This window comes from Pyxicephalus adspersus, chromosome 2 (assembly GCF_032062135.1).
Source record: "Pyxicephalus adspersus chromosome 2, UCB_Pads_2.0, whole genome shotgun sequence".
NCBI lineage: Eukaryota > Metazoa > Chordata > Amphibia > Anura > Pyxicephalidae > Pyxicephalus > Pyxicephalus adspersus.
The window spans coordinates 22,583,770-22,606,278 of NC_092859.1; the positions used below are offsets into that span (position 1 = coordinate 22,583,770).

At 38.8% G+C, this 22,509-nt stretch overlaps 1 protein-coding gene across 4 annotated transcripts in view; it reads right to left on the bottom strand.

The window, feature by feature from the left end:
* Positions 1–22,509, bottom strand: part of SOX5 (SRY-box transcription factor 5) — a 161,320-nt gene that overhangs the window by 127,530 nt on the left and 11,281 nt on the right. For all 4 annotated transcript variants that reach the window (XM_072399925.1, XM_072399923.1, XM_072399926.1 and 1 more), the window contains one exon: positions 5,861–6,092. In XM_072399925.1, the coding sequence (XP_072256026.1) occupies positions 5,861–6,092 (232 nt within the window). The remainder of the gene's footprint in view (positions 1–5,860; positions 6,093–22,509) is intronic.

The following is a 22,509-nucleotide window of genomic DNA, read 5'->3' on the forward strand; positions in this document are numbered from 1 at the left end:
TCCCAATCTCACGTCTTAGTAGTACAACAAATTTACACTAGGTGAAAACAGTGATCTGTCTCCTGGAATCAGTTCCCAGTCTCTAATTGTCTCCTGCAAGAAGTCCATAGCTTCTGAAGCATGTTCCCAGTCTGTGTATTCGTACATCTTCCAACATATTCGCAATCCCTGATTACTCAAATATAAATCACCAATGTCCTCAGCCTGAGTGTGACCTATGACTTGGCTCTGGAACATAATCACAGGTGTAGTATGTCTGCAGTCTGTGACAGTTTTCTGTAGCATTGTATATGCTGCATGTTATGTGTGGCCCCCTGGAGATATTGGGGACTGTAGCTTGAATACATTGACCATTGCAACTAAATACCCTATTCAAAAACTTTTTTGAATGTAAAGCTGAAATCAATAGCATCCCAAAGCTAAAAACACTGTTTAAAAGGAACTATACAAATGCCGGGAGTACTGTAAGACTAGAAATACCAATGCAGGGTTTGGAGTGCCCAAGGTTTGCCCGGTAAAGGGAGACACCAACACCAACTTAGGCTATGTACACACGTGCAATAGTTGTCATTGGAAAGGATCTTTCACAATCCATGCCAACGACTAATGACTGTATGATGCATGAACGGATGCTGTAGATACATAGAGGGAGAGGGGGAGAACGACAAAGCGGCACCCTGCTGCGCTCGCTCACTTTCACTGCCATTACAATTGTTAGACGTTCGTAGATCCGCTAGGACAGTTGTTCAGGCGATGCACGACGAGCACTGTACACACGCTTCATTGCTTCACTGTACCACAAGATTCTCATACAACATCATCCCTGAGCCGATTATCGGACGAGAACCTTTGCACAGGTGTACCTAGCCTAACACAACTTAACCAACACTCATGATGGGCAGATTATAAACTCAGCAAACCACACAAAAACTGAAACAATGGGACAGGAGGTGCATTTACAACAAAGCACATAATGAAACTTTTATTTGAAAGTCAGTTTAGATGAGACTCTTAAGCTGGGTACACACATGCATTAATTGTCATTGGAAAGGTTCTTTCACAATCCTTTCCAATGACTAAGGGCTGCATGATGCATGAATGAGTGCTGTACATACATTGTCCGTGGATCCGCCAGGACAGTCGTTCAGACAATGGACGCTGTACACACACCAGATTCTCGTCCGATATCGGTCCGGAGCCAATTATTGGACGAGAAGCATTGGACGTGTGTGCGTAGCAGTTTTACTTGACTGCTGTTTCATGCAATGTATTATACATTTTTACTCTGTGTATCATGGAGTACAGTCATAACGTTGCTAGAAATGACTGCTGACATCCAGTAAAGTACAATCACTAAAGAGAACTACCATGTATAAAAAAAGAGCTTGCCTATACAAGAAGCACACGTGTCTGCTCCCATGAGCACATATCATTAGACACCATACAAAGGTGTTTAAAATATTACCTGGCTTTGATAAGATTATTTACATTCAACTGATAAAGTTCACATATATATCTTAAATACTATAAAACACTGAAAGCACAATAAACAGTAAATAAAAGTCTTTTTTACAACCCCACATTACACATCTCACAATACACAACTATGACAATAAAGAATTCAAATGAATAAAACACAGTAACACAAAAAAAAACACACAACGTCATACTAAAAACATCTAAAGCACAAAGCATCACAAGAACAACAAAAGCAACCAGCTACCTAATGCATTTCAGGTTGTATCTATAAGCTTTTGAAGGGCACAGGCCATTTACATACATTTCTGAACCAGAAGAGATTACACTCCAATATCCTCCTAACAGTCACAACCATTATTATTATACAATTATATAGCTCTGACATGTTCCATAGTGGGAGTAGGAGCACTGAGCCAGTCACATCAGCTTACAATCTATTATTATCCCACAGTTACACACTATTATTATACATGTGTATAGCTCTGGCATATACCATAGTGCTGTACAGAGAACACTGAGCCAGTAACCTCTGGTACACAGTCTGATGAGCATACACGCTGTCAAATAGTCTTATACTAATATTATACATTTATATATCTCTGACACATTCAGTTTTGAGTAGAATTACTCATGTGCTGGGAAAGTATTCTTAGATACACAGAGAGTTTGGGCAAACACAAAGGTGTCACACAGACAACAACTTTAAGTTGTTCCCTTTGTAACAAACCACTTTTCCCCATAATGGGACAACGCAGTCAACCAACTACAAATGAAGGGAGCACTGGGGGGCAGATGGACTCTAGCCAGAGATGGGTAAGTGATGCAAGCTAAAGAGTGCTGCGATAAGGAATAACCGCAGGCCAAATTGAAGAGATTTAGTTAAAAAATAAATAAAAATTAACAACGTTCTGTCAGGGTTGCTTGGTCTACCGTTGTATCCGAGGGCCAAATTGTCATTTCATTATCAGGTGATTATTACAATGAGTGTAAGTCACTAAATCAAGCTGCAAACAATGTGAAAGTTTATTCTGAATATTAACAAAACCTACAACCGGCTTAAGAGCAAACATTGGGCAGTCACACGCTTGCATTTCTGCCATGTATAAAATTTATGCGAGCTGCTTTACAAATATCACCTATATCTTCTCATTTCTTTTTTTTTTAACCTAAAAACTGGCTGGGCCGTTGATGATGGCTTTAAAGGGCAAGAGAAAGCCAATAGAAAAAAAGTTAAATTTGCAAATTTAGCCCTATTAGCCTATGTATATTAAAAAAAAAGTTCTGTGATCCTTCCAGAGGAACCATTTTAACAAATTTTTTTATCAATTAAATCGATAATTAGTGTTCTCCACAGATATTTTTTTAAGCGGGGTGGGAAGAAGCTGTAGGTGGGGTTCAGCCTCTGTGTTGTGACCCAACTTTTCAGTAATCACCCAAAAACAACCGGGTGGTTACAGAAAAATGCCAGGTGGTGCACCTGGCTAAAAAGGGCTTGGAATTTAAATTGTTTCTGCAATAGGATATGCTTAAAGATAAAAATAGATCTATAGTCGGACATAAAGATAAAGTCTATTTTTGTTGTCATGCCTCTCTATTAAAAAGATTTTTTTAGAAAGAAGGACATTTCTATTCTTCTGCCTTTAAGCAGATGTACACCCAATAAATCAAATCTCATAGGGCTCTAAATATAAAGCAGAGAATCTAACATTCCTTCAAACATTTCCTGGTGGAGAATCTTCCAAGTCAATATGTTTTAATGGCAGTAAGTAATTCCCACCAGGGAATGTTTGAGAGGATGTCAGATTACCTGTTTTATAAATAGAGCCCATAGAAGCTTTAAAATAATGTAATTTCAAAGATCAAGTTTAATCTCTTTAAATCTGCAGCCTTCATGATTAATTCTGGTGACCACTATACAAGTCCTTGTTCCGACACTTCCTCTTACGGAGCTGCCTCCCCTATCGGGAAGCCGGTTCACAGAAAGGATGAGGTATTAACGTTCGAGCAAGCGAATGTGAAGTGTCTAGGGTGCAGGAGCTGAGCAACACTCTGATTATATCAAAGAAAAAAAAAACATACAGGATTTTATAAAAAACATAACAATGGTTTATAATATACAGCGCACATAGTTGGGGTTTACATCTATTTAAAATCCAGTATTGCATATTATAGAACTGAAAAAAACCTCATCTGGAAACACAAACCAGTTGAAAAGAAAATTCTAATAGGATCTGAAGGCAGTGTGGAGCGGGTGAAGTGTGCTAACCCACAACATAGCAACATCTTTCATTGTTTCACGTGACCACTGACTCTGGGTTCCTGCACTTTGCACATTGTCGCTGATCTTTGCTCTGCCTCACTAAAGAGCCGGCAAGTGATAGAAATCGGTGATGACAGCCTCTTATATTTTGCCAGTTGGCTTTGTGATTCATGGCAGATCAGTAAGTGTGGAGATCATCAGAAGGTCTGCACAAATCCCGGATTATATTCGCAAAGGAAGCCTTTCATGTGGATTGAATATCGCTTTCCGACATGCTGCAACCAGTCAGCGCACCCCAAAAATCTGATAACTGTAGCATAGAAATCGCCTCTGACTTCTCACAATTGAGCATGCCTATCTCTTGTGGAAACATGGCATTACGGGGAGGATGTGTGAAATGGCACAGAGAGAATTACCCCGATGCGCCCTGCACATATGGCCTGTAAACCAGCTTTAGCACAATCCTTGCAAATCTATTCACCACGCTGAAAAAAAAAAACACACAGAGCGCTATGGTGAGAGCCATAATCGCATCTCTGTATGGGGAGGACACAGCGCCATTCACACAATAGAGCGCTCAAGTAACTCACCGCTGGATCGCCATCTAATCTGGCAAGGTTTAAGATCTAATTAAGGTAGAGGGCAATCAAGAATTATTTGCAGCGGATCTAATTAAAAAGGAAATGATTGTTTTAAAATAAAACTTTTGTTTTGTTAAAAAAAAAATAAAAAAATGGTGTAACATATATAACTTTGACGCAATCCATTCTATAAATTATTGGCATTTTAATTTCAATCTAAAGGTTCAGACATTGTTTTCCTGCTGCCTCAATATAAGATTTTCTGCAATCCTCTCCCCCCTGCTCCTGTAATAGGTTCCCTGCCATACCCTAGAAGTCTGCACAGAAAAGTATGATCACATTACAGCTATCCCTGATATTGTCTGATAAAAGACTGCAGGAATGCCTCTCATTATTCAACACTGGAACAGATCGAGTAATTAAAAAAAGGAACCCCCGACACTTACTAAAAAAATTTGGTGTGTATTAGAATGACCTTTATCAATTTGTACAGAACAGACGGTGAGGAGGATCTGCAAAAATGTTTGCAATAATCCTTGAAATAAGTGTAGCTGACTTGGAAGGAACTGCTATGTGAGGGCTCATTGTCATGTGACCAGCTGCCGAAAGATTCGGGAGAGGTTTGTTCTGCAACACAGATAAATATATGCAGATACATATAGGCAGATTGGCCAACATGGAGAAGGGATTTAATTAGGTTAACATAACTAGCACGGGTTGATAATCACACACGATCAATAGGTATAACAATATGTAAAATAAATGTGCAAAAGTTTGTTAACACTTGAGCATTATATCTAACTATATAATCATAAGTATGTGAAGCTTCCCCCACAAAACAATTCATTTTAGGCATTTTATGTACTAGGTGCTGTAAAGACATATTAAAAATTGTGTGGTTAAACCTCATGGCAACTTTTTGTGGAAAACTCTTTTCTGTTCAAGCATGACAACTGTAAAAAAGTGCAGTTTGAATAGTTTCATGTTAAAAACTTAAGTGGTCTGCACAAAGCACTAACCTCAGGCCTACTGAAAACGGTAAGTATTTGAAACACTGAATGCAAACCATTTTTTCTCATCCAACATCAGCAGCTCACATATGCTCCTTGGCTTCATGGGCAAAAGTGGAGGCTCAGGGTTCTCCTCAGCACCTTTTAGCTGGGTGCACCACCCGGACTGTTCAGTAACCACCCGGCTGTTTCTGGGTAATTACAAAGGAGTTGGGTCACAATATATGGGCTGCCTCCCGCCTACAATTTCTTCCCAGCCAGCTTAAAGCTGGGTTCAACACTGAGGCTGTTATAGCCACAAATTGGGGCAACTTCACATAATGCCCATGGTTTTGAAACGTGATGTCCAACAAGCTGGGTGTTAACAAAACTTTGGGCCATACAATGTATTAAACTAGGTGTGTTGGGTAGGAACAAGGGTAGGAACAAATGGCCTGGCACAAAACACAACAATAGTTTAGTCAATGACTGAAGAGTAAAAAAAACTTGGCTGTCTTGGTGAGATGTTGACCACTAGATGGGCTACCTACCATTGAGCTGTGTTGGTACGTTGGGCTCCTATGGTCGCAGGCATCCTGCGTCAGCAAAGAAACCGCCTGGAACTCTTCAGCATGCGGCTTGTTGGGGAAACTGGCGTGCAAGGGAAGGTGAAAGGCTGCGAGGGCACCACTCTCATCGTCTTCCATTTTCTGCCGGCTTGTCACCATGGCTACCTCTCCATCTGCATCCCCATACGGAGAGGCCGGTCTCTTGGAAGACATCCTGGAAGGAACAAAAGCGGAGAAAATAATGAAAAAGCTCCACATAAATCCTTAATGCCGTCATTGTGTCGTTAGAGTCCATTGTAACAGCAATGGCTTTTTGTGCGCGAAACGAGTAGGAATCCATCCAAATACCACCGCGAAGAGTACACAGCAAGGAACAATGACCAGGCAGGTAGCAACAGAACACTGCTTGTTTGTTAGCAGAATAATCAACTAATAGCACATTCTTTTTGGCTCCTGAAATGAGAAATTTCACCTATAAAACATTATCCGCCAGGGGCCTAGCCTGGGGGGAGCACTATTCTCTTACAATGCTTCCAAATCTGGGTTAGGCTAACCGAGGGACACAAAAAAGGAAAAAATTGAATGCGCAAACCTTGTTTTAGAAATAACGTTTAATAAGGAGATAAAATCCCCCATACAAGACAATAGATTAGCTTTTTAGAAATTCTGAAGAAAACAGCTTGGCGAGGCCAAACAGTTTTTATTTACTGCTGGCAGCATTTAAGACTTAGGTGGTCAGACAACTACAAATCCCAGTTGGGGTATTACTGCTTTGTGGGACTTGTAGTTCGCTCTAATCCCTCAGAAGCAAAAACAGGCCACAGCAGCCCTTTCACAGGTCACATTTTATTAAAAGCAACCATAGTTTCTTCTTATATTGCTTTATTTTTGGACCGGCCATAGATATTTTTTTATGGTACGCACAACACGCCAAGTAATGTGTCAGCGTATAACTTCCAGGTATTTATTACCTGTAACAGAGATCACAGCGCTCCCTCTGACAAAGCCCTTATTTGCTTTTCTCTCCAGAAATATGGAGCCACCTTTGCTCGGGCATCTTCCAGGGTTACTATCTACTTCCTGGACTGAGATGGCAACTCAGAACTGACACCGTGATCGTGTATATAATTTTGCTGCAATGTTTCCTCTTGCCTGGATCAAACTGATGAAGCCATCTCAGCCTAGGCCAAGTCACTGAACTGGAGCACAAGGGCTTTTTAGTGATAAAAGGTAAAGAGTTTATCCCAAATCATTATTGATGTATTTTGAGATAGGTCAGGAGTATTTTCATGCAAACTTGTAAATATTATTAACGTAACAATTTGAATGTTAAACAATAAATGAACGTCCTCCTAAAACACACACACAGACACACACATACAAGGACATTTCGGTACAAGGCCTATTAGGTTATCAAAGGTAGATAAAAGGTCACCTAAGTAACAACTGATAGTGTAGTGTTTTTAATAGATGTTTTAAAGATAAATCACACTAAGTTTTTTTTTATGTTATATCCAAATAGGACATCCTGCTGATTTCACTACTACAACTACACCATGACAAGCCAGACCATGGCTTAGGCTACGTACACACGTGCAACTGTTCTCGTCTGATAATAGGCTCAGGAACAATATCGGACGATAATCTTACATGTGTACAGCGCTTGTCCCCCATCGTCCGAATGACCGTCCTGGCCGATCCACGGACGATGAACGAAGTATGTACAGCGCTCGTTCATGCATCGTGCAGTCGTTGGAAAGGATCATGAAAGATCCTTTCCAATGACAATGATTGCACATGTGTACATAGCCTTAGAAGGGTCGGCTGCAATATATCATAAAAGCTGCAGCCGCTATTTTTAAAATATTAAATAACTGTGTGCACATCATACACACCTCAATACTTACAATGATAGCCTTAATATGTTTTTGCACGTCTGAGAAATGTTATAATTACATGTAAAATTGGAAAATACTAGCAGGTCCTAATGCAGGAGTGCAGATGGTTTCTACATTCCACATATACATTTTTTGTTTGATTCATATGCACTACAACCTGATCAGATCAAGTGAAAAAGTTCCACTTTATTAGATTTGATACCTCTGGATTTCAGTCTCATCTAATAAATCCACCATTTACCATGAAATGTTTAGATTTACTCATTCATTAAAAATTAATCTTAACTAACTGTATGAATCTGAACTAAACTGTATGTGGTGTCTTTAATCTCATGCAAAGTCTACATGATAATGACACACCAAGAGTATGTAAAAATGAAGCTTGCTGCAGCATCATGGAATGAGGCCAGATATGACGGTCACTTTTGAGGTGGAATCTCCTGTGTAAGAGGATTACAGATTACAGGCACATCTCCTAACGTGACAATGGCTGGGAGCAATTCGGCCAGCCTTCATTAAGCAGATTAATAGATCATGAAGCAAATAACCTTTTCCGGAGCACAAGAGGTTAAAGTGAAGCAAATGGGGTTCTGTCTTTTAAACCCATCAAAAAGTCGGATGTATTGTTATAGAACAGGATCACATTACAGATTTGCACCTATATTCCTAGCGGGAAACAATCTTCTGTTATTATTATTTTAAAGCCATCTTTCATATCCTAATAATAATATAAAAAACATTTTCCTTTTATGATATGGGTAGATTATATGGATGGTCCCAGCTTGCTGTATTCGGTGCAAGAAGTATCTGTCTTGAACAACTACAGAAAATAAATTAGTACTGGATAAATTTTCCTGACTTCACAACTAGGCATAATTGTACTCCCATATCATGTGGAGTTTTCCTAGAAGAGTAAAGGCTGGTATAAAGAGCCAACTCCATATGAATGCCCATGCCTAGCATGAAAAGGTATGAATGTCAGTTGTCCACAGACACACTTTTGGCCATACAGTACATCAATACACCCAATAACACCATACAGAGAAGAACCCAGGAACATAGCCACATCTACAATCATTGTCTGATCTTCCTACCAGCTTTTCACAACTAACTGTATTTGTGCTTTTACTGAATCTCTTAGATAACAAGCAAAAGTGCACGGTCACAAACAAAGCAATAAATGAATAATAACAACCATCATAATAATAATAATGACAATAAAACATTTAGATATGTTTATCAAGCAAGGTTCTGCTACAGTGATATTTAGCAAACTTTAGACAATTATTAAAGATCTCTGTAGATATTTCAGAGTTCTTGTCCCAGAAAATATCGATTCCAACGGTTCCACTCATAAATAAAGCTTTGTAGAATAACTTTGCATTGCTTTTAAGACTTTGCATGTAATGAGCAGTACTTTAATGATACTTTTTATTGAAGAAGAATTGGGAATGAAGTGGGGTCATTTTTGTCTTTTTTACAGAAATATATTTTGTTGCACTTTTTTGGGCTATGTGTTTGCTTTTCAGCAGCAAAACTGAGGTTGAAATTTGCCAAAGCGAGACTGAAAGCAGCTGAGAATTGGCTGCTAAGTAGAGATATAGGAGAAGCTATAATTGGGCCATATTGACACACAAGGCCCACTATAGAAGGATCTCTCATTTGTTCCTCTCACAGCTCTGCAGCTCATTCACAAGGAGGTGCAGACATCACCTCACACAAAGCAACTCTCTGTTATTCTCTACACAATTTGTCCACATCTAAGGTGTTACCTTCCCAGAAAGGACAGCTGTACAAACCTGTATGTGACTGAAGGCCATGCGGTCAGGCAAAAGCATTGCAAGTGTTAGCTCAGCTGGCAAGGATAAAAGGTGGAGGGATGACAGGCTGTGTTTATGATGTTTGCTGGGCCCTTCCCCAATGAGGAGACCTTTTTTATCCATCACACAAGTTATGATCAATCAGGAGTGCAGAGAAAGGCCACCCATGTGCTAATATTCCATGATTATAAACCAAAGCCTGGACATTTATACATAAACAATTACAGCTGATGAAAAATATAATCAGCAGACACGAGACATTATCAAATAGTCCTGGGCAGAATTATGAATGATACCGAGTAACAAAGCTGAGGCTACAAGGCTACAGGAATTATCAGAAGATAATTGTGAAAGTAAGGAAACGAAAGTAAGGAACAGAATTGTCCTCCAATTTTTTAGATACCAGATCATCACTTTACTAACACGATATTCAGGTGAGGACAGGTTAAGAGGAGATTATAATACCACTAAAGAAGTGATCAGAAACTCCTTTTACTTGGGTAGATTAACTTGTCAACAGTTTCAAAAGTGGCGATAAGTAGCATAAGTGATAAAAAGGTGTTTGAAACAAACAGCACAGATCTCCATTGCAGCTATGGAATTCACTGCTTTCTAGTATTTTCAGTTCCAGCAGATTAGAGAATACTCACAAGAATGAAGAGGTCACTGGTATACCACATTCATTGCTTCATTCATATTTCAAACAGGTGAATTAAAAAGCAAAGGGTCTTGGCAAATTGTGCCATGCTTTTTTGAATCTCCTGAGTAAAGGAATATGGTATACTGCTGACCACTTCTTGTTTGTGAGTATTCTGTACTTAAAGGTTGCTAAAGGATATTCTATATCCTCATCCTAACACACCTTTTTTCCATAAAAGAAAAAGAAAAACAAACATAAATATCTCTATTTGTAAAATATTGATTGTTAAGAGAAAAATGTGAAGGTGTAAACATTCTATAACAGTCTGTTCTTCCTGGATTGTAAAATGATTTATTACTGATATACAGATTGCTAACTTGTGCTTTTTTTATGCATTATAAACTATTATACCATGCCAATGCTGGGGTGGTGCCGTCAGCCCCAGAACAAGCATGGTTCCCTCAATGATGGTGGAGGCACCTAACAATATTAGGGAGAAGAAAAGGGAACCAGTGTAGGACTTCCATCTGTGCAACACTCCATGAAAAGACAGCTCAGCACATTCCATTTAGACGGAGTAAATGTGCAAAGTACTTTAGGACAATATGGGGCTTTCATTGCTGACTTGGTATCCCATGTGCAGGCTATAGAAGCCATTTTTGCCGATAAAATAAGGATGAAGAAGACGGCCCTGGAGTTTGTTCATTTAAGAAGTGAATCGGCAGTAGGAGTGTCTAAATATCAGGCAGGTTCTCTTTTTTGAACACTGCAAGCTCACATGTCATCTTACACCTCCCTATGACATTCCTGTAAGTAAATACAGAGAGCACCCCCCAGCACAGATAAACTCTACATTAGGAGAGACTGTCTGACCCCCAAGCAGTCCTGTTTCAAGACATATATCAACTGCTTTATATCTATCTGTGTTTAGCTGCTGGATGATAAAGCCAAGTATCCAATACACACAAAGGTTAAAGAGGCCCTGTCACTGTGCCTATTTATTTTCGAGTTCCCCGTGTAACATAAGTTTTATCGGCTGGTTCTGCCAGTGAATCTGTTAGTTTTTGTAGCTTTGAAGTTAACATATTTTGAGCGACAGGTTATCTGGAGGTTAACATATTACTTTGTTTGTCCATCTAAAAGTCAACCATACACTAGTAAGAGTTAGGTTTTGATAAAACAATATAAATATATAAAAAATATATTGGTTGATATATGGATCAAACATTTATTGGGAATTCTCTGTTCACTGGATGTTCCAGTTCTAACGTAATTCAGTGAGCAGGGCTTCCAAACAACCACCAAACAGTCAAAGTGTCCCCCAATCATTTACTATAACTATAGTAAATGGCAGGGAATGCTCACATTCATTTTCAGATATTAGGGAACGATCCCTGCTGAATTTCATTAGAACAAAATGTCAGATGTGCTGGTTGATAGAAGAATGATTGCAACCAGATAAATGATCGATATTGGGAGGATACCTAGTCAAGCACCTATAGACCACTGTAAGGGTGACAACGTCTTTGTGCAACTTCACTTCATTATCAACAAATCAAAGGAAGTGTGAAGAAAAAGGTCTACTGGCAGGATTACCAGGAAGAAAAAATATCTTCCAAGACGGACTCAAAAAGCTGTAATATCGCTACTGCCACATTGCATCATACATCTTTTTTGTATTTTATTATATATGTATATTTTGTATATACAAATATATTGTATATTATTGTATAGTATATTATTACTTTCTGCCCTCCATGTGCTGTGCTGCTACTTTTCAGGTTGTTGATTTCAGGTTGTTTCCGGTCTTATATTTGTACATGGTATATGTTACGGTGTCTGAGAATTGGTTTCAAATATCCTCCTCGTAACTAGATTTAGCATCATGAACAATTATTGAGATTTATTGAGTCAGCCTATTGATCCAAGCACACTGCTAGGTATGCACTGCAAAGGCAGGAGCAGTGAAATATTGTGGAGTACTAGTAAGCAGGAAGCGGAGCTTGCTTATGTAACTAGTAAACATGGCTGCCCCTGTGTGTATAAATAACTACAAACAATAGATAGAAACAAACCTTTTAATTCATCACCACACGCTGATAAGAATATTTACATTATTCCGCTCACATTCACATACATATCTATAGAATCCCTTAAATAGCAGCCATAAAAGTACTAATTAGCAGGAAATATGAAATGCAGGTGGTAAAAATTAATAAACAACAGAAAGAGGAAAGACTTTGGACTCCTCCGCTATTGGCAGCTTTGTAAGGGCCGCTGGGATCATTCCCTGGAATTTCAGGCATTTGTAGGCCTAGAAAACTGATAAGATCCATTTCCTGTCAGGACACCTACAAGCAGCAAATGACCCACCGGCCTATTAGACCACAAAGGGGGCAGATGAAGGCGAAGGGATCAAAGTACTTCACAGATACAACCAGCCAGATTATCCAGTGGAAAACAATAATTTATTGGGGGTCAAAGTGCTTGCTACATACATTGTCATCACGCAAGGAGCAAATTTCCACTCGATATGCTACAGCAGAGGTAGGCAAACTCCGGCCTTTAGGCCGCATACGGCCTAGCTAGTATTCCAGTCCGGCCTAACACCCCCCTAGTTATTTATTGTTGGATCCAGCCTAACTGAATTGTCGCGTTATTGCGAGTTTCCACGATATCATCGAGTTCCCACACAGTAACCCCAATTACTATGCCTAAAGAACAGAAGCAACGCGCAGCTACCAGTCACCGGAAGGCTGACCTCGAACGTTGTGTCTTCAACCCCTGAATGGACTGACGAATTATTCTTCGTCCAACGTGGCAACAAAGCCGTATGTTTAGTGTGCAAAGACACCAACAGCACTTTGGAACAGTCAAATTTCAAGGGGCATTTCGATGCCAAGCACGCGCACATGCACAGAGACTACACCGCGGATGAGCGGAAGACTGAGGCTGCTCGCGTGCAGTCACGGTTGGAAAAAAACTTTCCTTGGACACCTTGTTTCTTCTGGCCTAGAGTGCCTTCTTAACCTCCTGAAATGGCCTAGTAGTTCAAAAAGTTTGCCGACCCTGTGCTACAGAATCCCCAAAATGACTGTTTGAAAACAAGAACTCTGGCTCAATCATTTATACACACGGGGGGTGCATGTGTAAGGATTCCTATTACTTTTTAAAGAATTCGCAAAAAACTAAAAAAGCACTCAAATCAACTACACAGATTCTGAGGGAGGAGAATTAGGTGTAGTAGAAGATCATTCATTTTATATTTTGTTTGAGCTGAAAGTGCCCCCACTTCTTCAAATGCCTGACACAGATGAGCCACTGCTTTAACTTCTTACCTTGTGACTTGCTAAAAAGTTACAATGTTGCAGTGATCACTCAGTAAAAAGAAACTCCTTTTCCTGAGTTTTTTTCTGCTTCCAGGTCATTAGCAAACCAGCAAACTGCGCTGCAGGCAGCCACATTTGAACACAGCTATGGCTCCAGCGCAAATCCTAAACTGTAACTGCACAGCCAAAAGAAACTTATCGCTTTCAAGAACCACACCATGATCTGGTGCAGCTGCATGCAAAAATGGTCCAGTAATACAGTTGAACCCGCAGCAAAAAAAAGCAAACTGGTGGCATGATCTCAGCCTTACTGGAAAGGATTTCTTTTATGAACAAAAGTTGAAGCTTTTTAAAATATATGGAGCTTCATCAGGATATGGTTGTTGTATTCCTGTATATATATTATATTTTAATTCAGTACAGTTAATAACAGGTCCACTTTAATAAACACCAGCTGTTCCATTTTTAAAAAGGTGCTGCATTGAACAAGCATGGAAGCTGCTCTTCACCTAGTTGTGTGTAATTATGTGTGCCATTGAGAAGCTTTTCATTAACACTGTGAACAAACTCCACACTTTCGGGGCTTCTGAGCCATGTACTAAACACTTGATATTAACACCTGTGTGTGTGTGCCCATTGAATCCTAAGACTTATTTGGCTATAACATAAAAGAAAATTAAAGGCCCATCTAAAAATCCTATTTCTGTAGAGATACCCTACAACAACTTTCTAAAATTACAACGAGCTTATGTTTTGAGCCTTTTAGGCTGGATCAGGAGAGCCCCTCGTAAAAGGACCCTGCGCACTCCCCGCAATTCACTCTGGTACAACCTTGTCTGGCAGAGGAGGGGACCTATTTTTTCCTTGCTGCAGTTAAGTAACATTTATAGGTCTTGTCCCTTTTCCAGCATGTGACTGGACAATGAAAAGAATAGCAGCAGAATAATGAGCTTATATTTGTCACTTTACTCCTTGTTAGCACAAGAGCACTGCAGCAGAGCTGATTGGCTTCTAATGCTTCTTCCCCTTTCCCGATCCAAGACCTGCAAGGGACTGCAAGGGATTCCAAATCAAAGTCACAAAATTATTCTACAAAAATAAACCTAAAAAAAAACATAAAGGCGTCTACATTAAAGCAATGAATCTGACATTCAATGAAACAATCCCTGATGGAGAATTTTCCAGGTCAATGTGTTTCAATAGCAGTAATTGATTTTCCACCAGGGAATGTTTTAGTGAATGGCAGATTCATTGCTACATAGACAGACCTGTATGATGTAATGATGAATACAGAGCTGTATTAATGTGCATCTCTTAAATCTACATATCTGTTTTGGCTCTCCAGCAACATACTATACACTATACAGAACAAAATGACCCTTTAAATAGCAGAATATTACAGAAAATTCAGGCTTATGAAGGAAGGTTTGTTTCAAGAAAACACAAGTCTATTTTAAAGTTTAAAAAAAAAATTGATAAAGAATGTCCACTTATTTTTAACCCCTTTTAAAAAGCGCTTCAAGCGAATCCATTAATATCATCCATTTTTCACAAAATATGAAAAATCTGGAACAACCACCAACTTAAATTTACGGTTATTGTGGGGGTTAATAAAGAATTTGGAATGGTTATTTTTGTTTCTTGTCAATGAAAGTGTTGCTAGTGCAAAGCCTCCATATTCTGCTATCTACAAAGAAGTATGGACAAGCGGATTTTTTTGTTTTTAATTGTTTTTCTGATTGTTCAATTCACAGGCACCCTCTTCTAAACCATGAAATGCAGCAGCAGCGAACAAGTCAAATATTTTGCCAATCTTTTTAAATGTTAATAAACTTTATAAACAAACATTCCTTGTGGAGTAGAAATGTGTAAGAGTCGGCTGGATCCAATAAGTTTAGTCACCAATAAGAGTGGTTGTAAGATTTGTCTCCGCAGGAAAGCGTTGTTGGATGGCACAGCACGGCAGGCAGACATGTAATCATATCACAGCATTGAAAAACAGTGACATAAATCATGAGTTAAGCAACCTGCACTGTTACACAAGTTTCCAATTACAGTGACGACCGTGTTCATGAAAAGGTTGTTAAAGCGCCATAAAACCGTCCTCTGGGGCCACACTAAATATCAGCACTGAGTCAAGAGGCCGCAAAATACCAGCGCTGGGCAAACAGTTTACCATGAGTTCCCCGCATGTGGAGACCAGACTGCTCTCCCTCTCCAACCGCCAGACATAAAATGACAATGTCACATTGTTCCTACATCTTCATTCTGCTAGTTATGGTGAAAGTTCTGTAACAAGGGCGATTATCATCTGCAGGGAAACTAGTAATCTCAGCCTTCCTTGTGAGCCTTGAGCTACACATGGCCGGCCATACAAGCAAGCATGTCTTGTAATTGTTAAATATAAATTGATAAAAAAGGAAGTCTGAGCAAGAAAAAAAATCTGTAGATTAAAACTTTTCCAAACTTTTTTTCGGGGGGAAAACAGCTATTGAACATGCGGTTTTGGCAACTGAAGAAACGCCATCAGCTCTAAAGTCATTTGGGAAAACTGGGAAATCTCTGAATAAGAGTTACGTACAATAAAACAATAAAAAGAATTCTTAATCTGTCATAAGAAATCAGCTTACAAACAGTGCAAACTGAGTTTTGGGAGCATGAGCAAGCGTTAGCAAAATGCTGAATATTTTCCAAAGCCAGTCTAACATCACGGTGGTTATTTGAAAGAGATTTTCTCTTTTATTTTCTTTCCTTTATTTTCACCTGAAGATCTGGAACCTGTTTATCTAATCCTGTCTGGTGCTTTTTGAACACTTAAGGACACACAAGGCATCAGCAAGACATGATCTTGTTTTTTATGGATAGAAGTACAGGTAAAAGGACATATAATATTAGGCTACTAAGACACTAAAAAGAAACATCCAATTGTATTTTCCTCTTACAAATACTGGAGTATTTTTTGCATCAGAAAAAATCTATTTACAGGCAAAACGTTTTGGGCTGCTTTTGGTCAAACAGTATGTTCATATATCTATCTCTCCATCTGAAGATAATTATGTGATTTCACAAAAGCTGCAAGTACATCACTTGTACCCTATAGCACCACACATTGCTGTACAAAGTTTTATGACCTTTCATTTTTTCAGCACAAAAAAGTTAATATTGTTTGCAGAATTATCTAAAAGGTTATTTTTCGGGATTTTTTTTAATAGGAATAAAAAACATTTAGCCAAGTATTCCTGACATTAGCCAGAAAAAGATTTTATAATTCTGAAATTTCAGTTTGCCTTAAATGAAAAGAACCCTGAGCAATACTTGTCCAAGAGTGAAATGTCTAATGTGTCAAATCTTTTACACTTTTTCTGACTATAAGAAGGATTCACAGAAAGATTTTCCAGTTATTTTTAGTGCCATTTACGTACATAGTTTCCATGTAGAAAAAATTGAACTAAACAGCTAATTTGCAATTATTAAGCAGATCGATGATCTACTACTGAACGGAAACTATTCATTGTAGAAGGTTGAAGGATGACCGCCTTAATTCTAAGGATGGACAGATGCTCAGAGTTCAACTCAGTCTGCAGACTTAATGTGATCTGGACAAACGGAATTTAGAGATAAAAGCGTCATTTGAGGAAACAAGAAGCCTGGAGGGGGCAGTTTTGCTTTGAGAGCTGTAAAATATTTACAGCAATTTCTCAATGTCCTGTACAGACGGAGCAGAGAGCACAAAGACTACAGAGACCCAGCAACTGATAAACCAACCCCATACAGTCATTATTCATGTTAAACTGCTCAGAATGGCCTCCAAATTTACGTTCTCTGAGTTGTTGCAACATACAAAGGATTGCTGCAATATTGTAAAGACTTCCACAGGATCAAATGATTATCACTGTTAATGGCCATGTTATTTATGATCAACTGCTGACCTGTGCAAACCCCTAGAGGCAACCAATCTTGGGTAAAGTACCCATCACCCGGGAGGCATTTTCTCAGCTGACTGTTACTTTTCCCAGAGCTAAAACCAGCACCAGGAGTGGCCTGCATAGGATAAAAATGCATGTAATTTGCATCAATATGATCCTGCATGTTTATTCCATGCTTGTCCTACAGAACGAACATATGTTAGATGATGCTAGTCTTTAAAGTGGAACTAAAATTCATGTTCAGGAAGATCATTACTGCATATTGCATGCATGCGCAGAAGTTACGTTATTCCACCCAGCCAATCAAGATTCCTGATTTTTGATGGATTCAGTTTTTTTTGGCTTTCTTTATTTTGGGTTAAAAGAAAAAGAAAGTAAAGACGAAGCATGCACACAAAGCTTGGAGTCAAGAAAAAAAAAGTTTTGCCGGCAAATAAACTTTCCTTTTCTTGCTTATCATTATATATGTGCTACAAAAAAATACAAAAAAAAAAATCAACATTTCTCAAACATTACAAGCCCCATAGACTTCAACCACCCCAGCAATCCAGTTTCAGGAGCTCCAAGAGGTTCGGGATTTAGGAGAAAGAGTGTGAATTGTAAGCCACTCACTTGAAATGAATAATATTGAAATATAAATGAAGGTATTGAAGCCGCTTATGTAGGCACTCCACAGCATGTCACACTACACTTTACTCCTGCTGCTCTGACCTCTTTTATGGCAAGCTAACCCTGAACTAATATTGTGTATTTATCCCACAAATCACCGGGTACACTTAACAATATCGTAATAATACTCATTAATATTATTTTCTAGCCACTTAACATAGAAAAGGGAAAGTGTTGCTGGAAGAAAGTGACTAAATAAAGTGTTTGGGAGAATAATAGCGGGTTTTGTGAGTACGCAGTGGAGGGATCAGGTTTTACGGTGAGCGCCATGCTACAAAACATAGGATTTTGGTTAACTCCTTCTCATCAAGGCCAGAAGAAGGATTTCTATATCCTAGGTTATAAATTGTTTTTTCTATGAGGCCAGAGAGTCAGGACAAATCTTTCTGGATTGCCGTAGCTCCTTCTGAACATACCAGCATCCAGGCTATCAAGCGGCTCTATTGGTGGTGATACTTTAGGACAGTGGCCTGGAACAAGCATGCAAATAAGGAAAATCAGAATGCAATGTGGAAGGTTAAGAAAAACACTGGAATTAACCATCATGCCAAACCACAACATTGATGCCAAAATTACAGCACTCACTTCACACCAAACCAAAACAATAAAACCATAATATGAACAATACCAGGTCACCAAATGTAAACCCCAACACTGACACCACATGAAATCGCAATATAATACAACATTCAACCTAACCAAAACACCATTCCAGGCCACAACATCAACACCACACCAAACCACAAAGCCGAACTGCACATAAAATACAACATTACACTAAACAGAATATCGATCGTAACCAAATCACCAACATGACATACAATTACAACAATAAACCAAACCAAAACAACAGCACCATACCAAACAATACAAAACTAGACCAAAACACTGATACTACATCGAACTGCAACATCAAACCAAAAGACCAACACCACAAGGCAGGAGGAGTCACAATTTTATTATATGAGTTGAGTTTGTGATAGAGGTGTAATATGACGAACAATAAAACTGTCTGTTCTTCCACAACCTTTGTAACAGCACAAAACATTTTACACTTACATAAGGTCAAGGCTGAAATTTTTACATTTCCACTGTCTGTTCTGCAGAGCTTACATTTTAAGAAACCAAGGCACAAGTACAAGGGGTTTTTATACAAAATGTCACAAAGTTGTCAAAGTTGACACTGATTTCAATACAGTTCCTGAAAAGTCATATCGACATTCATTTCATCCAATTGTCTTGTAAACAAAATTCACCATGTCAGGGTTTATTTAAAAAAAAAAAAAAGAACAATTTTTTAAATCCTAATGGTTTAGATGAGCTGGACATTTTCCTATTCAGACACCTCTGACTTTTTCATGTGTTGCACAGGTGTACAATTCACACAAGTGTACCTGAAATAATCTTTAACCGTGACCGAGATAAGACTAAAGAACAAAGTTTGACAGGGCTTACTTTTGTCACACAAACTTGCCATGGAACTATTTCATTCTAGAAGTTTTGAGATATATATATTATTATTGACCCTTGAAATGACCCTTTCCTTTTCCTACACAAGACAAAAGAAAAAGCATCACTTAACATCCCCCATCCTTACTAGAAACTCATATACCTTTCCAAACTCCCATGTCGCTTCATTTATTCACTGGGAACAGAAAAGTCTTGTAAAAGTTTCTTGGAGCTTTCACATGGCTATGGACTTGTTCCCTTGTGACAGTGCTGGGCCAATCATAGGGGACCTATCGTGTCACATGCTTAACCATACCAGGTATGTGAACAGCTGTGCAATTTGATTGGAAAGCAAGGAAAGGTGAGCTGCTTAGAAGAAGCTAAAATTGTAGTATTCTTTTGCACTGCATGGGCACTTTAGGACCCACAGACTAATCCAATCAAAGTAAACTAGGCCCGTAAAATGTAATATGAAAAACAATGGCAAAACACCTATCCCTGTCCTTTGCACATCTATGTTGTGGCACAGGTCACATGATAGGCCTGGGTTGTCAGGTTCATTTCAGCATGAAAGTCTTACCACATTCTGCGTTGCAAACATAGCGATATGCCATAAGAAGCAGGAAGTATTACATGGCTCAGGGGTAATGCTGGGGCTGCAAATATACTATAAAATTACCTAAATGAATGCAAATACAGAATTTTGCCTAAATCCCTGCATACCATCACTTTCAACCTACGTTACAGATTAGGTGTCAATGATTAGAACCAGGGTTCCTCCAGAGGTTGTTGGGGTTTTTAGAGAAATTGGCAGCTTGTGCCTCTCAGGTCAGTTTAAATGACACTAATGATCTTTTTGGATATCTATAAGGGTAACAATTTCCCCACTGGTCAGCAATGCAAGAGGCATTCTTCCTACTGACCACACTAATATACTGTGAGCTGTGGATATAGAAATTATAGTAGGGGTTCCCTGAAGACCTGACAATTATTTGAACGGTTTCCCCATGGTAAAAAAGGTAAAGAAATATTGCATTAGAACTTCCCTAGGAAATGTGCAGGTGAAACCCACCTTAGCTTGCCTTCAGATATAAAGTGTTTGGTTTTCTCTTTGCTTTTGTGGTTTGCTTGGGGTCATATTGCTAAGAGATCAAAAAAGCTTTTGAAGACACTCAGAAAGAAGGGAATGGATGCTCTTAAGACTGGAATGGGATTTAAAAAACATATCTATATAATATGAAATCAATCATTCCATGTAAGAAATTAATCTTTAAATAACAAAAAATAAAAATTTAGGATTTAGGATTGGCCCTAGAAAACCTAGAACCTAGAAAATGCAGTCCACAAGCTGGCGTTTTACACCTAAAGAGTCTCCAAGAACCCTGAAATATTATCACTAGATTTGCAGGTCACTCCTGCAACAGTTGTTGTTCTTGAATCTACTATCAGAAAAAAGTAGGACTAGAGTTTACTATGGAACACGGGCCACAAAGGAATGGAACACAAAGGCAAATATTAACTTTTCAGCGTAGTGATGTAAATGTAATGGTTGGGGTTGCTTTGCAACATTTGATACATGTGGTTCTGCGAGGAGTAAATTTGCTTGGTGACAAATTTCATGAAGTTGATGTCAGGGAATGAAAGGCAATTAGGCAAACAAGTAGCAATTTCTGCTAATTAGAACAACACAAGTGTCTGAAGCACAGGGTGTACTTACTTTTTCCTCAGTACACTGTTACCATTAATACCTTTGCTGACAAACCTGAAAATAAAAATTGATTGAAAGGAATAATTTTTACACACATACATCTGCTCAGTGCAAGTCTACTGGAAAAGTTGTATCTATAGCTTCAGGCTGATTTTATTGCAGCATCTTTCAGCAAGGAAGCTGGTTGCACCACAACACAAACATACAATACAAGCCTGAAATAGAGACAATATGAAACAGCAAGCAAGCACAACCCATGTTAATAATGCTTTTCTGGTAGCAATAGTAACTCAGAATGTCTATTTATAAACCTTTGTTTTATCACCAAACAATCAGTATCAAGAATTCAAACTGGATGACATTTGGTTAGCTATATGTTCTGTGCTATTGCTATTTTCTTCTTTACTCAGTGGTGCTGATCCAATGCAACCTCTCTACAGCCAAACTCTACAAACCATCAAGTGATGACAATGGCGTTTCTCCATAGCCGTGATAACAATAGACATTGGGCCTGATTTATTAAAACTCTCCAAGGCTGAAGAGGATACACTGCAAGACAGGGACAGAGTGTTGTCAACCTAAAACAGGAGCTTAAACTTTATGGCAGGATAACCAGGGATTATTTAAATAGGAGCTGCTGATTTAAAATATTAACAAAAGTCTATAAGTTTTAGAGATGAGGTTACTATGAGAAAAAGAGAACATTATTAGCGCTTTAGAAAACAAAAACTTGCAAAGCAGCAATTTTCACGTTTGTAAATAGGCCACTGCCATCTGCTTAGTTTGCACGTGTTTGTATCTGGTTATTAAGGCTCCTTAAACAGCACAAAGTATGCATCATCTAAATGGAGCTCCGCTCTCTCCGGCCTGCTCAACATGAAGTGCAGGCAGCAGAAGGCTCAGCCCTGTGTGTTTCTACCACAAGACAGAAAAAAAAGAATGCATTAAGCAACTGAAATCAATAAATAACTTTATAGGAATTCTTGCCATTTACCACCTATTGCTTTTAATGCTGCACACATGGGGGACGTGACGCAGAGCTGAGCCCCGTGTAATTCAATCCACCGCATTCGCACACTTGTAAAAAGCTCTGGCTTAACAAAGTGCCAAAAAAGTCGCCCCACTTTTCACCCTTAAAACCAATCACCAGAACGGAAAAAGTTACATTGTGCACAGAAATGTACAAAAGGGA